This window comes from Bombus pascuorum, chromosome 9 (genome assembly GCF_905332965.1).
Source record: "Bombus pascuorum chromosome 9, iyBomPasc1.1, whole genome shotgun sequence".
NCBI classification, from domain to species: domain Eukaryota; kingdom Metazoa; phylum Arthropoda; class Insecta; order Hymenoptera; family Apidae; genus Bombus; species Bombus pascuorum.
The window spans coordinates 4,200,765-4,215,306 of NC_083496.1; the positions used below are offsets into that span (position 1 = coordinate 4,200,765).

At 46.3% G+C, this 14,542-nt stretch overlaps 1 protein-coding gene across 21 annotated transcripts in view; it reads right to left on the reverse strand.

Moving 5' to 3' along the window:
- The window catches only part of LOC132910871 (serine/threonine-protein kinase MARK2-like), a 53,158-nt gene that overhangs the window by 31,704 nt on the left and 6,912 nt on the right, over positions 1–14,542 (reverse strand). The window contains exons 1-2 of one of the 21 annotated variants that reach the window (XM_060966990.1): positions 8,235–8,655; positions 4,490–5,248 (exon numbers count right to left, since the gene is read on the reverse strand). The exons of 18 other annotated variants lie outside the window; for them this stretch is intronic. In XM_060966990.1, coding sequence (XP_060822973.1) covers positions 4,490–4,605 — 116 coding nt within the window. In that variant the 5' untranslated portion in view covers positions 4,606–5,248; positions 8,235–8,655. Of the gene's footprint in view, positions 1–4,489; positions 5,249–8,234; positions 8,656–14,542 lie in introns of those variants that run through there. 2 more of the 21 variants (XM_060966991.1, XM_060966978.1) reach the window with 2 other exon arrangements.

Consider the following 14,542-nt stretch of genomic DNA (forward strand, 5'->3'; position numbering starts at 1 on the left):
TTCGTAGTCGCAAAACAGGGGCGGCACTTTCGTGTTGCGAAGGATCTCGCGATTATATTCGTTGGCGATCGTCGCGGGGAAGATAAACGACGAAAATTCCAAGCGAAATACGCACGCACGACTCCGAGTTGAACTCTCCGTATCGATACGCTCGAGGTGAGACTAATCGTAAGAAATTTCATTTAGCGAGGAATGCGAGTCTTGGTATCGATGGAATATTCCCGTGTAGGCCGTAACCTCGCAGAAAAGTCAGACTTTCGCAGTAACCGAGTTACATTGGACGCCTGGCACGCCCCTTTCTATCATAGAGATAATTTAGCAGCACCTTCAACGAGAAACTCTGTTCTCGTACGGTCGAGCGCACGCTCGTTACGACGGCTGCGAACGAGGAAACAGAAGAGAAAAAAAAGAAAACGATTTAAAAAGAAAAACCACGCGGCCACAATCTCGATACGAACTGGTTAGGTTTCCGTTAACGTACATTTGCCTCTTCCTTCTCTGTTCTTTCGGTCGGCAAGCGATCGAGCGTTTCGATTCCTCTTGTTTCCGTGATTCCAAAATCGAATCACGATAATGGGTTTATACGCGTTGCTCGCAAGCGCCGAGAACGCTTCGCGCGGAATACCCACTCGTTGTGTTTCAAACGAATAATTTCCTAATCGCGTTTTACAACTCGATAAACAAACGATGATTCTTATCGGGTTTTAATAACCACCGGAATAGCCAACGGAACTCGTTCTGCCCTTTTAAATAATTCACAGAATTCAAATTCCCCAGACCTACACCACGCACCGACATTGTGGCCCGTTCAGTTTTCGGATCGACCGACCGTTGCAAAATGTATGGGAGCAATGCAACATTGTCGCTGTTTTCGCGTAATCTACCTATTCGTGTTGGTCTATGCTTATCAAAAGCTTTTTCGATGCTCGTTATACTCGCGAGATAACGAACCGTTCTGTTCCTCGTTTACATCGTAGGAAACGTTCAACGGATAGAAGAACCTGTAAAATATACGTCTCGATAGCGATAACAATTTTAAGATTTTCATGGAATTTGTTTGCGACATCGACTCTGTGTTTCGCCACCGTCCAAGTGTAACGGAGTAGAAGAAAGACTACGCGGAGACAATTGTTGCAAGTAACGAGAATATGTCGAAGCGTCTAAACCGACTGAATCAGGAAACAAGGTCTAGCGTCTACTAATTGTTTATCATGCACGTGTCCGTCCGATATGACCTAGCGTTGGCTTTCAGTCGTGCAAGCCACGCGTATGAAAATATCCCAGTTGGTTTACATAATTCCTCCTTAATCGGTATCATATGCGCAATTGGGAATTTCGAATCGACACAGGAGCACAGTTATCACTACGATACCAAAGTGTCGATTTTCTTCCTAATCATCGCGGGCGAATCGATACTCGATATACGGCGACAGCTTCCGCGTTTCGACATGCGCGCGAACGGCGTTGCTCCTCCGAATATTCCACGGTACAGCTAGATTTCGAATTCGTTGCTAATTACGTATTTGTTACATAGGCGCGGCAAATGCACGCGTCTGTTCGCGAACAACCACCGATGACGTCAAGCTCGTGTAATTTGTCCGACAAATTTCTTTCTCTTCTCTTCTTGCCCGATCGCGCGAACGATCAGCGAAACGTTAAAGAAAAGAAGGCGGAATGGATCGTTAAGGAAACTGCGAAACACCGAATATCCAACGCTGTTCGGTACGAAGAACGTATTTCACCAGCTATTATATTTTAAAGGGTGTCCAAAATAATTTTCAGTAAGACTACAGTCGGCTACGGAGGGGAATGTCGATTCGTTAGATGGAAACGGCCTTGATAAAACTCCCATCCAATGTCCGTACAAACGTTACATATGCACGTACGGATGGACAGTCCCCTGATGGCTATCGCGGAAGTGAATCGTTTAAAGTACATACGAGCCGTTGTTAGCCGGTGTCGGCGAAAGATAGTTTACCGTCACCAATGGAAACTAGCTGTTTTTTTTCCAGCAAGTTTCACCTCAATAGCAAAATCGCAACGCTGGATATTTGGACGTCGTAGAAAGCCGCTACCGTATCTCTTCTCCTTGCAAACGGATTTTTCCATTTCCATACGAGCTGTTCGCAGCTTTGTATAAAGGCATCGTAAGAATATCGGTACGTACGCGTGTTGGATGCGATTGCACGTTCGTGCGTCTCGATACATCGGACAACGTTGAAAGTGTATTTAGCGCTTAAGTAAAAGCAAACTTGCACTTCGAGAGTTCTTTTGACCCTCGATAATGTACGGAATAGATAGCGCAGCCGAAGTGAATTTTAATAACTTCTCGTCGTCTTGTGTAACTCGAACGAGAGTTTCGATAAGTCGGTTTGAGAATAGGTGTGGCTTTGATCGAAGATTACGACGACCTTTGTAATCGCTTGGAAACTAGCGAAATACTATCGGACGTTGATAGCTGATAGAGTATGAATGACGAAATGCCAGGAACGTAGTCGTGCCGATTTCCTCTTATTCTACTTTTCTCTAAGATCGCGTAGAACCGATCGTGTGAACCGTGTACACGTTGGATGACGTCACTGTAATCGTTACTAAAAAGATACCGCCCACTCGACCAAGCTTTCAATCTCCGAGAAACGTCTGGCGTTGCGAAGGAACGCTATTCGCATATTCAAAGGCAGAATAGGTGTTAGTCACGTATGTAACAAATAAATTTGTTTCGTTTCGCTAACCTAATAACGCGATAAAATCGCGCGTCCAGTTCGCCGTTTATCAAGGTCACGCATGTTTCATAACCATCGCTATATCTTGGCGATGCAGAAAGCGCGGATTCAACGAGTTCGTTACATCGAAATTGCGCAAAACTATGGAAACGTTGGATTTGCCTTCGAAGAGATCGCGAAAGCGAAGAAAAAGTAGCTACGTGTTGCGCGTATTTTCTCGATAGCGAAAGAAACGACTCGTTGGAGTAGACACGGAATCGTTAGACGATTAAGTTGGCGATTTAAGCGGAAACCGATGGCGTATGATCACGCAGCCGAGTTATACGGCAATGTGTACGGCTGCGCGTACATTCTTCGATGGTGAAAGGAAAGCGAGTCGAGAAGCATACGCCAAGGTATGTATATATACACTGTGCGCACAGGTAATCGAGAAACGCACACTATCGTTCTTCTCACCTTCGTAATTCGCCGTCTTCTGTTTCTGTCTCGAAGAATGAATCGTACAGGATACAGCGAGATGCTTAATCAAATTAACAGAGACGCACGAATGTTTGGAAAGAAAAACGCACACTCGTACGATAGATTAGATATCGAGAACGCTACCTCGTCGTTATGGCGTAAGTGTGATGTAAATGAGTTTTCGTAAAAAGGGAGCGGCGGAGTATACATCGCCATCGCTTAGACAACGAACCGAATAGATTTCCTCTGCCAGCAGACCAATCGACGCGTTGCGTTGCAAAGGAGCACTCGGTCAAGAGAAACGGCCGTTTCACAAGCTACGATACATCTACGAGAATTCATTGTTCCGCGACGAAGGAAGAAGTAATTATCGCTTTGGAGTTTGCAGACGCAAACCTAATCAACCTTGTTTCGACGTTTCTAAGCAAGTCGTGCGCCGCACGCGTGTCACCGTAACACGCTCGAATCTACGATACGAGTAGAGTCGTTTCGCGACGTCTCGGCTCGTTGTAACCTTTTGCGACTCGTAATTCTAAGGACAATTAAGCAGCAAACAATTATGCTATTAACGACTAGCACAGCTGGTTCGCGGAGACGCTCATACAATACCCTTATATTACAATAATTAAACAAGATCCACAAAGACGGTTCGTCGGAATTCGCACCGCTCGAACACGCTCGCGATGGAAACGAGAACGTTGTTCCTTTCTTGCGAGTTTGGCCTTCGTCACCTTGCGCCGTTCGGCTTTTTTTCGTCCATTTTCTTAAGATCGAGCGTACGCTTTTTTATTTTCAAAAGGCGAAACTCTGTCTGCAATCATCGACGTGTTGCGCAAGAGTAGACGATATTCTTGGCAGCTCGTCATTGCAGATATAAAGAGAAATAAATCGGTAATTTACGAGAAGGCTGATCACAATGCGATTACGTAAACGCGTGTGAACCGACCGAGCAGAAACCCGGTCGAATCGCACCGTGACAAACGGAACAGCGAACCAATCGAGAAATCTGTAAGGCAGATGAAACGATCGATACGGACTCAGCCAAGCCTGGCCGAACGAAGCGGGAAAATCGTAAAAGACACGACGATCGTCGAAAATATCTTCCTTCGCGCGAGACGTGGATTTTCTCGATAAAATTATCTCGACTAGCAGATAGCTTCCAGCAGCATCGCATAGATAGACGACGACGACGACGACACAGATATTCCGTATGCCGTTCGCACGCCTGATGCTCGCGCGAGCTATAGCGCGGAGAAAGGGAAGAATATCGCGAATAATTTTTCCACGACACGGCGTCGTTCTCTTACCTGAAGTCTAACGCGCAGCCTGGAGTGTCGTCTTCCGTAAGTGTTTCTGCTCGAATGTTGATCGGAAGATGGCGGAAGAGGGGGCTGAGATCTTCTGGCGGTTGGATCATTCGCATTGTTCGTTTTATTCCTTACAATGGCCAGGTTATTCGCGCGATTTCCATTTGCCGCCTGCACGGCCGCTGCGGTGTTCGAGGACGGTGCGTCCCGGTGACTTTTTGTCCGACGAAGCAAACGGCGCACGGTATTTTTCACGGTAGCGGCCAGATGTGTGCCGCCACCTCCACCGCCGCCGCCGCCGCCGCCACCGCCTCCGCCACAGCGTTCGCCAGTTTCGTTAGCCGTTTTGTATTCGACCATTTTTGATCTGATCGTGGGCGCAGGTACCACTTTATGGTTACCTGTCTCTGTCACGTACATTCCAGCCACGTTGTTGTTCGGCCGCGGCCCAATATCGCCGACTTTTCCTTTCGGTCTCTCTGCGCGATACCTGGCTTGCTGTTCTCTTTCCGATCGCTCTCTTCTTTTCGATACACTCTTTAGAAAAGTTCACACGTTTGTCGACACAACGACGCACCGGTTAACCGATAGACACAAAATGTTCTTCCACTTGTTTCCGACCGTGTATCTCAACGATACATCGATTAAATGGAACGATTCTCCGATGTCCTTTTCCACGGAAACCATCGAATCGTGGCAGAAACGCGATAACTCGTTCAAATTCCCGCGCGTACTATCTTCCTCTAGAATTTCTGTTTCCTAGCAAGAAATCGATACACGTTTTACATTCCCTACGCTTTGTCCGTTGTCGTCGATTTCAACTCGAGAGGATGGCAAAGTATTTCTACGGGAGAAGAAGAGAAGAGAGAGAAGAAGAGGGAGAAAACGAAGGAAAATGAAGACTTCCGAAAACCAATACGATCGCTCCGCGAATAACGTAATTGACTTCCGTTTGCTTCGTCGAAAGACCGTCGATCGGATGGCGAGACGAAGAAACACGAGCGATTTTCTGCGAACGAGTATGAATCTATAAGGGTGCAGGTGTTGCCAGATTGACGCGGCAGGTGGAAGCGAAGAACTTGTTTGAGTGGCCACTGTAAGTCTCGAAATACAACGAGTAAGGATTACAAGCGGTTTTTGTTCCACAGTCTAACATCTGTCAAACGTGGCTAACTTTGCACGTCGAAACGATTAAGTTACTTTCACAAAATCGTGAAAAATCCTTTATTCCTTTCAAATAAGATATCTCTCGTAAGAAACGGATCCTCGTTGGTAAATATCTGGTATCGTAGAAACTTGAAAGAACAGGCGAGCGATAACGAACTAATCGTTGGCAAATCCCTTTCTGTCAAACTACCTTATCTTTCGACCCACGTTTCAATGCCGTTGCCGAGATTCCAACGAGTCAGAAACTCGTCTCTTTGCTCGCTTGCCACGCGTCGGCGACAATGGAAACTTTTGCGTACGCGATCGCACCAAGATTACGCGACTCGAACATCGTGTCGACATATACGTACAGTTGCTCACTGTATGCACGCCGGACAATCGAATCGCCCAACAGCATGACAAACGCGTCCCCCCTCTATCCGGAAGAAGGCGAAACAGCCGATGATATTAGACTCGCAAAATGTTCGATATTCCGATAAACCGACCTTGTCTTCAACCTATTACTCAATCATCTTACTATCGCGAATTATGTAATTCATCCGAGCGTAGCTAACTCCTTCGGAACATGGTAGAACTGTTCTATCGAAAGAGAAAAGTAACTCGCGCTTAGGTCACGATTCGTTGCAGTTGGATATCTGTCGTCGATTCTATTCGAATACGCGTGTAAAATTCAACACGGTTTTGGTTCAACGACCGCCTGTAATACACCTACATGTGTGTCGTTAAGTATTATAAGTTCGCGATAAAGCAAAGAAATTTACGACACGAGAGCAGCCGCGATCGGCGAACACGGCGTTATCCGCGATTCGTGCTTCGTCAGTTTCCAATTCCCTTTAAACGTAGCCACAAAAGATATCCGTTACGATGTCGTGCAACTCGCGAGGACGAGTCTTTGAGAAGAATTCTTATCGAGAGTAAGAAAATCGTTTCTATTCGTTTCCGTTTCGACTCGTCAATGACGTCTACCTGACTTTAACCCTTTTAGCGCCACCCGAAATAACACATCGTTGATCGTTCCGCAAACCAATAAACAACGATCGTTCACAGAGAAAATGATGTTCGCGTGGATAAATTTATCTATATCGGATAGTAGTGGTGGATCTCTCGGTCAAGTTTAAAGCCACTTTTGTCAAACCTGTTCACTCGTACCGTCGAATTCGCGTTCAAGCGGGATTTCCGAGGTTTTCACGAACACCGGATGTCAGCAAGATCTTGTCGCGAACGTACTCTGTTCAGAACTATGCGACAGTTTTGAGAAAGACAGCCAGACAAACAGACTACGAAAGAGGCAGAGGTGGGGCAGAGATAGGAATGGAAGGAGAGTTATAGAGAGAGAGAGAGAGAGAGAGAGAGAGAGAGAGAGAGAGAGAAAGAACGAGAGCGCGCACCCGACTTCCTAATGTCGTTAAGTTAAACTAATTAGGCCAGTTCTTCGATACCCGAACAAGTACGTAACCTTAAGCTATATAGCGGCGCAAACGGAGATCGCGTGGTCCGACCACGAGGTACTTTGCCTCGTAATATTTTCCAGCGAGCGGATGGTTGACAATTTTCGCGCAGACCGTGAGCGCGCGTGGCAGGCGTCAACGTTGACGTAACCGAGACGGTGTTCGACGACCCTTTCCATCGACGAACGAATGGAAAATACTCGATCACTTTCGAAATTGCTTCTACAGCGAAGCTCGTTCGAAACGAGATCCGTCGAGTTGCTCGATCGGAACGATCACCGGGTTAATAATAATAATAAGTATATATATGTACACGCAGCTCGCTGTTTAGGTTAACGAAAGAGTATCATCGGTTGAGAGACCGGTTCGACTAGATATCGCGTCGAAGGTGCGAAAATTCGTACCGGACTGTTTCGTGTCGCAAAACATTAAAATTCCGAATTTTTCTTTGGGTCTGCCAAAATAGCGACAAATAGAACGATAGCCTGACGGCCGATCTTGGCCAAACCTGTTGCATCGACGGAACGCAAATTAAAAGACAATGATAGCGCGCAACGAGCGTACCAAACCAGTCGCGCAATGTCACCGATCCGTTCGTTACTCGCGTCACGCGTCTCTTCGTTGTTCGCTGCTCGCGCTAAGCTTTCGATCGATAATCGCCGTTGGCCGGTGTGAGTCACCGGCGAAAATGTAAATTCTTCTCGTGATCGACGCGCGGAATCATCGATAAACGACGATGGCGTTTGAAAAAAACACAGCGACTCGATGTTTTCGATATCAGAGGTCAGACATTTTTAGTTGTTCGTGGTATCGACTTCACTTTGCCGAGCATTGCCGTTAAGCCTACGTAACGTACAGTTATCGTCGATAGAGTTAACGTTCCAGACTTGTCCTATCGCATACTAATTGACGCGCGCTATTATGCGCTTCACGGTCGACCTACAACTCGAAATGTTCGTTCGCGATAAGACCTTTCGAGAAATGTTCGAAAGAATGAACCGGACGTGCGAATGAACTAGCGATCGAATGGTTTTCGCGCATCCTTCGCTTTCCACGCGTTCGTTCGTTGCGATGGAAAGGCAATGGAACAGAATGGAACAAAAGGATACGGAAAGAAACACGGTGTATACCTTGAAGTTACTCGTTCACCTTCCGTAGAGCGCAGCATCTCGAGCAAAACGACAACAACGAGAAACGTTCTTGGGATAGGTAGTTGCCGCACGATCGACACACGCGCGACGAATTTCGATTCCGATCGCGTATTTGTTTATTAGGGGCAGCGACGAGCGATAAGAATCGTGTCGAGTTACGAGACAAAAAATCTGAAGCGCGGTCGCGTCGATTTCCCGCTCTGTTTACCGTATCGGTCGACGAGAATCGAACGGAAGGACACAGGGTGACTCGCATCGAGCGAACCGCGATCGAAACGGAATTAGCAAACGAGTCGAGCGAGTATGCTGCTCGATCGCGAGTCTCTTGCTAACTGAACGTAGAACGGCCGTGACGGAGACACGCGAGCGCTCCGCTCGACCCGAGCTCTTTCGTTACTGGATCTTACACCGCCGCCGATACACTCTCTCCCTTTCTCGCTCCGTCTCTCTTCTGGCACGCATATGCTCTTTCCCTCTCCTGTTGCCCCCCTATGCCGTCTCGTGTCTAAGCGTGCACGCATATCTACGTATTCGACACAACACGCGTAAACGACGATATCGTCGCTGGTGATTCGTTCAAGTATCGTAGCCAGAAATCGGAGACGAATCTCTATCTCTCGTTAGATCGAGTCGTTTCGGAAAGACGCTGGTTAGATTCGAAAGGTTCCTCCCGGAACACAGTTGCGCACGAACGTGCGCGATATATCGACTCGAAATCGGTTTCGATATTATCCATTGATAATCGAGCGGCGAGACATCGACCGTGCAGGCATCGGTAACGTTTAACGCCGGCGGCGGGTGAGTTCAGCAAATGCGCTTACGACTTGAACGACGGCCCTCTTTTATGCACCGTACGTTTACCCTAGTCACGTACAGCATCGCTGGACGTGCATGCATTTCTGCGTGCATCGGATGCCGCCGCTTGAATAGAAATTAAACAGTATCGCGCGCCTAGATACGTACGTTCGTTGTGCAACGAATATATTTCAAGCGAACGAACGCACGAGGTAGATGTGGTTGGAGGAAAAGATAACACACGGAATAGACGGATAAAAAGGGTCAGAGGTCCATTACATTAATTGACTTTAGAAGTCGGTGCATGGTAAAAGATGCACGAAACGAGTCTCCCGAGACCGTGTCCACGGATAAAACGTTTAATGTCAAGGTAAACCGGTTTGACTTTTACGCGGTCCCTTAATCCCTTTGTCCCGTTTCTCACAGGAGATCGCGGTTTTCATCCCAATGGGCACCTTTCTCCGCCAGAGCGCGTCGTCTTCGCCATCTTGTTTCACTCTATTTGTTTCTCTCGGTGCGCAGACGAAACCGAATAAGAAGATGATCGATCTGTGCGGCGCGATCACGCTGCGAGATGTTTGCCTGTCAGAGTGGAAAGTTCGGGGTCGATACGTTCAACGATCGGAAAGTTTCTCGACCCGAAGAAGTCCGCGGATATCTCACGTAGAAAGCGAACCCTATGCAACGGTATCGACTCGATGGATCGTGAAAGCGAGTGAGAGAACGGTTATCGATTCTCGAGTCAGCTTCGCGTACGCATCCTTGACACGATCCACTTGCACCCGTATCTAGATACCGACCTAGTTAATCGTTGGTTTACCGTTTCTTACGGTGAATCGAGCGCGAGGGAGGAGATTTTTTATTTTAAACGCAAAATGTGACACGCACGGGGGGTGCTACGCTGTGCTCTCGATTCAACGATCGATCATCGGGTACGAGCCCGCGGAACCAATCGTCCGATACGCTTTGCAAAGTTACGTCGAATCAGTTTTTGTAACTATAGAACGAACGATTCGTGCGTTAAAGCCAGCTACGATAAGCGCACCATAGACCAACTTTCTTACGATTTCTTCGAAATATTAACGATAGTTTACTTGATGTATTATCTATAAGTGACGAGATTTCTAGAAAGCTTAGTCTTATCGAAAAGACGATATTCCTTTCCAAAGTCGAAAGTTTCGACATGTAATTTCTATGGAACAAATGGCTGCAAAAATGCCTTTTTAATTAGCGACGGAAAAGCTCGTTGATACGTTGCGTAAAATGGCTAGGGGAATCTTAAAAAAAAAGAAGGAGAATTCAGCTCGGACCTCGTGGTTTTAGAAAGAAAGGTTTTACAACCATAAAGTATACAATATCGGTAATTTCGGCGTCCAAATTGCCGTATACGTTACAACATGAAATTGCCATTCTCTGTACTTCTGAATTGTTTGTTAGTGCGCGCAGTATAAAGTACAATCAGCCAAGAAATTTTTCCCTAGAGAGAGAATCTCAGACGTGCACGAAGAATATGGAATATTAGAGTGTCTGCGTTTTACTTTTGATGGATACTGTCGCGCTACAAATATCTTAATTAAGCTGTTTTCCAGTCCTCGACACTTTTGCCACACAGTCCGTCGTTCTAACGAAAGTGACGCAACGATCGTCATCGTTCCTGTTTACGTCGCTTCGATAATAAAAGAAATCTTGCCTTCTCTTTCGATCGACGAGAGAACAAGCAACGACCGAACGCGAAAATAGCTTTTCATCGAGAAGAATGGAAGGTTCCGCGAAGATCCTTTTACTTTGTTAAAGATTAGCAGTTTTCGTAGGAATCCTGTGCGACGCGGATATTATTATTCTCCACAGACGACGAGTCGCGTGTATTTAACCTTCGATTTATCGATCGTCCAAACCTGTGCAATCAATGAGGAGTGGGTGAAGCGCGTCCTTGGCATTGTATTAAAAATAGAAGCAGTCTCGAAAGGACCTACGCACGGTAGGAAATGGGTTTAGGGATTAGGAGAAAGTGGACGATCGTCGACGATACGTATACTTGAAAACTCGATCCTCCTCGGTTTGGAAAGCAAACTAAGAACGGCGACGCCCCTTAATGCATTGCGCCTCAAACATATACAGACAAACATATAGCCTGAATTTCCGCGTATTTTGGGAATGATCGAAAAGATTAAAAAGATTGCTCGAAAAGTTCGTTCCGATTTACATTTCGATTCGATTACATTTATTGGATTATATAGGTGGCATTTTGTTCCACGACCTTTCTCCATCTTTCGCGCGACTCGAATATTCCATCCTTCCAGAATCAGGTTTCTCGGCGAAAAACTTTTCGATATGAAAAGTTTTTTTTATGTAGGACAAAGAGTTAAAAATCAGAAGGAACTTAACAAGTGTAATATTTCGTTAAAAGTGAATGAGTACGTTTAAAGATACTTCTAGCGACGTTTCTTTAATGTAATATACTTGAAAACAATTTCCCCGATGGAGAGGTACCAAGCAAAGTTTATTATTTTATTAAATTCCTTAAAAATCGGAACGAATTTTCCGAGCGGTCGATATTATATCAAATATATCGATAACGGTATTATTCAAGCATATCAAGTAATGTAAAAACACATTTGTAACACTTCGTTTATAGCATCCACTGCTTCTTTTACCGTTTTAATTAACAGTAGTTAACGTTTTTATAGGATACCGCATGAAATACGTAAGACGCGAGTTAGCGTCCCCCGGACGTAATCTGTTAAGACGCTTCCGATCCTTTGAAAGTCAAAAGTTCGTGCCTACTTTGCTTTAAGGACAAGGAACGATCGCTATTAAATTGCTTGCTTCTAATATTGGCCGAGAGATACGATGGACAAGCACTTTCGTCAATCTCCCGCTGCACGCTCGCTCGGAGTAAACCCCCCCTCCAACGAACTTCCCACCGTTCCTCGTCTTTGCTTTCAAACAAGAAATTATATACTTGTTATCGCGGCAAATCTTTCCTCCCAGATGTTCGGGAATAATAGTCAGAGCACGAATCGATATCGTGGCATCGTGTTTTTTCTACCTAATCCCAACCTAACGACAACGAGATTTAGAGAGTAGGAAACTAACCGAGTAAAGTCGAGCAGGATTACGTAATCGCACCGGGAGCGACGTAACCGCAGGCAAAAGAAGTTTTTTAAGTTGCGGTTTCCTTTTAACGAGCCACTCGAGAGGGACAGATTTTTCAGGCGAGCTGAAATGTAACGTGCAAATAATTCGACGAACGCGAGTCTACTGTTGCAACGTTTGCCGTTCTTGTCAACGATCAGCGTCAAGATCAAACACGAAAGAGGACGAGACACGTGAAACATCCATAGTCGTCAAGCGCGCTCAGTCGATCACTCGACGTCGCTTTTGTCTCCCAATCACGCCCGTATTCGATTAATCCGCAAAAAACTTTGTATCCTTGCCGGCGTGAATCCGAGAGCGACGTCTAAAGTGACACGATATCGCGTACAAGCCTATCTTCGAGAGATCAACGATGCCCAACTAACTACGGACAGTTTCCCGTTTCGTCTACACCCAGCATTCTGATGTTTTCCTCCTTTTTACGTAGCGTGTCTCAACGGCGGGATCGCGTTTTCGCAAAAAGTGAAACGCGGTCGCGCAACACGAACGTTTTCCTTCTGTCGGTGAAATCGCGAAGACCTTTTTCTTTCGCGATGAAAATCGAGGATGGAGAAGACGCTTTGCCATGCTCGAAGAAAAATTCTTTTCCTTTTCGATGACCGCTGATCTACTTTGCCCGCTCGTAAACCGATTTAGATCGAAATTCTTTCGACGTTTACCGGCTGAGCGATGGAAAGCGCAGATTTTTTAAGCGTTTGGTATATTCGAACGATCGTTCAATGGCGTATATACATTGTGTAGAGACACGGTCGCGCCGCGAAGCTGTTTACCGTTCGTAGGTGGAAATCGACGTGGAAACAATTGACTCGAACCGAGACAGCGAGCTCGCAGGAGAGCCTACCGAACGTGGACAATTATTTCTCGATGAACGACTACGCTGCCATTTATGGCGTTCGCCGCTGTCGTTCTTGACCATCCAGCAGCTGTCTCGCGTTATTTTACAGCCGCATCGAGGATAAAAGATTCGACGTTGCGCTCGAAGGCCAAAAGATGCATCGTTTCGAAAATTCGGAGACCCTGCGGTCCGATCGAATATATAGAAATATTATTCAAATCGGTTTCTCCATAAAACTTCCACCGATGGAGGCCCAAAGAAGGAAACTCTACATCGTGAATATCATAGCTCGTTCGAAATATATACCGTGCAGCCAACAAAATACACCGTAGTCGATCACTTCTTTTGTCTCTCTCTCTCTCCCCCCCCCCCTTTTCACTCTCTTCCCATTATATGGATTCGAGCGGAAAGACAAGGCTCGCCATCTGGCGTTGGCCGTGTTAAATAACCTTAAAACTCTATCGGTGCCCCGTTTATTGTCTACTTATTGTTAAAGTTTGCGTGTTCGAACCGCGACGCTCGGGGATTATCTGATGAGCATGTGCGTACACGGAAGAGCAACAAGAGAGTTTCTTCTTGCTCGTTTTTGGATAAGGCGATCGGAAAAAGAAGGATGGAAATTACAACGGCGGAAATAGGAACCGAGTCACGCTACAGGAAAGAATCTCGAACGATCGAGAAACCAGTTGAATCTTTCCAACCTCTTATAGACGAGAAGGCTGCGAAAAGTACGTAAGGCAAACGGGGCGAGGCTTTCGTACGAAAGACGGTACATGGAAAACGCGAGCTTCGATAATACGCGTCAGAGTCTGCGGCGAATTGGCGAAATGCCGTGAACTAAATTCACGAATAATTATAAACGAATGCGTTTAAGAAAGTGGCTAAAGTTAGACATCAGCTAGCGAGCGTAGAGTTCGCGGTCAATCGGATTCGCACGATTCAAGGTGAACAGATAACCCCGACGAGCCATGGGCGAAGAAGCGTCGATGGTTCTTTACCAACGGATCCACAGGTAATCGCGAGCCCGATCTTATTCTCGGTAACGTCACCCTCGTCCTTTGTCCCTAACGAGTCGCGTTTGATCTACTCGTTACGATTATAATACGCCTTACACGATCGTAAATACGCTTTTTCAACTTAAAATATCTGCGTAAATCGGGACTTTCGCGGAGGCTGGTTCGGCTGGTTCGAATCGTCGCTTCGAAAACTTAGACGATCGGACGGTGTTACGACAAAAGACAGAACGACGACTTAAAGTTTCGCCGGTTGCTTCCACGTCGGTATACGGAAGTAGACGAACGAGCGAAAGAGCAATCGTTCGATCGATCCGACTTGTCGTTGCTCGGTATTGCCGGCTGAAACCGACAATTACCAACGCCAACGATTAAGCGCGTCGGAAACTCGTACCTCGTCGACGCAAAAGAGAAGCTAGCACGGCTCGTGGGTAAAAGAGAGACGGAAAGAAAGGGGGAGTGACAATGGTGGAGTGTCGTGCAAGTCG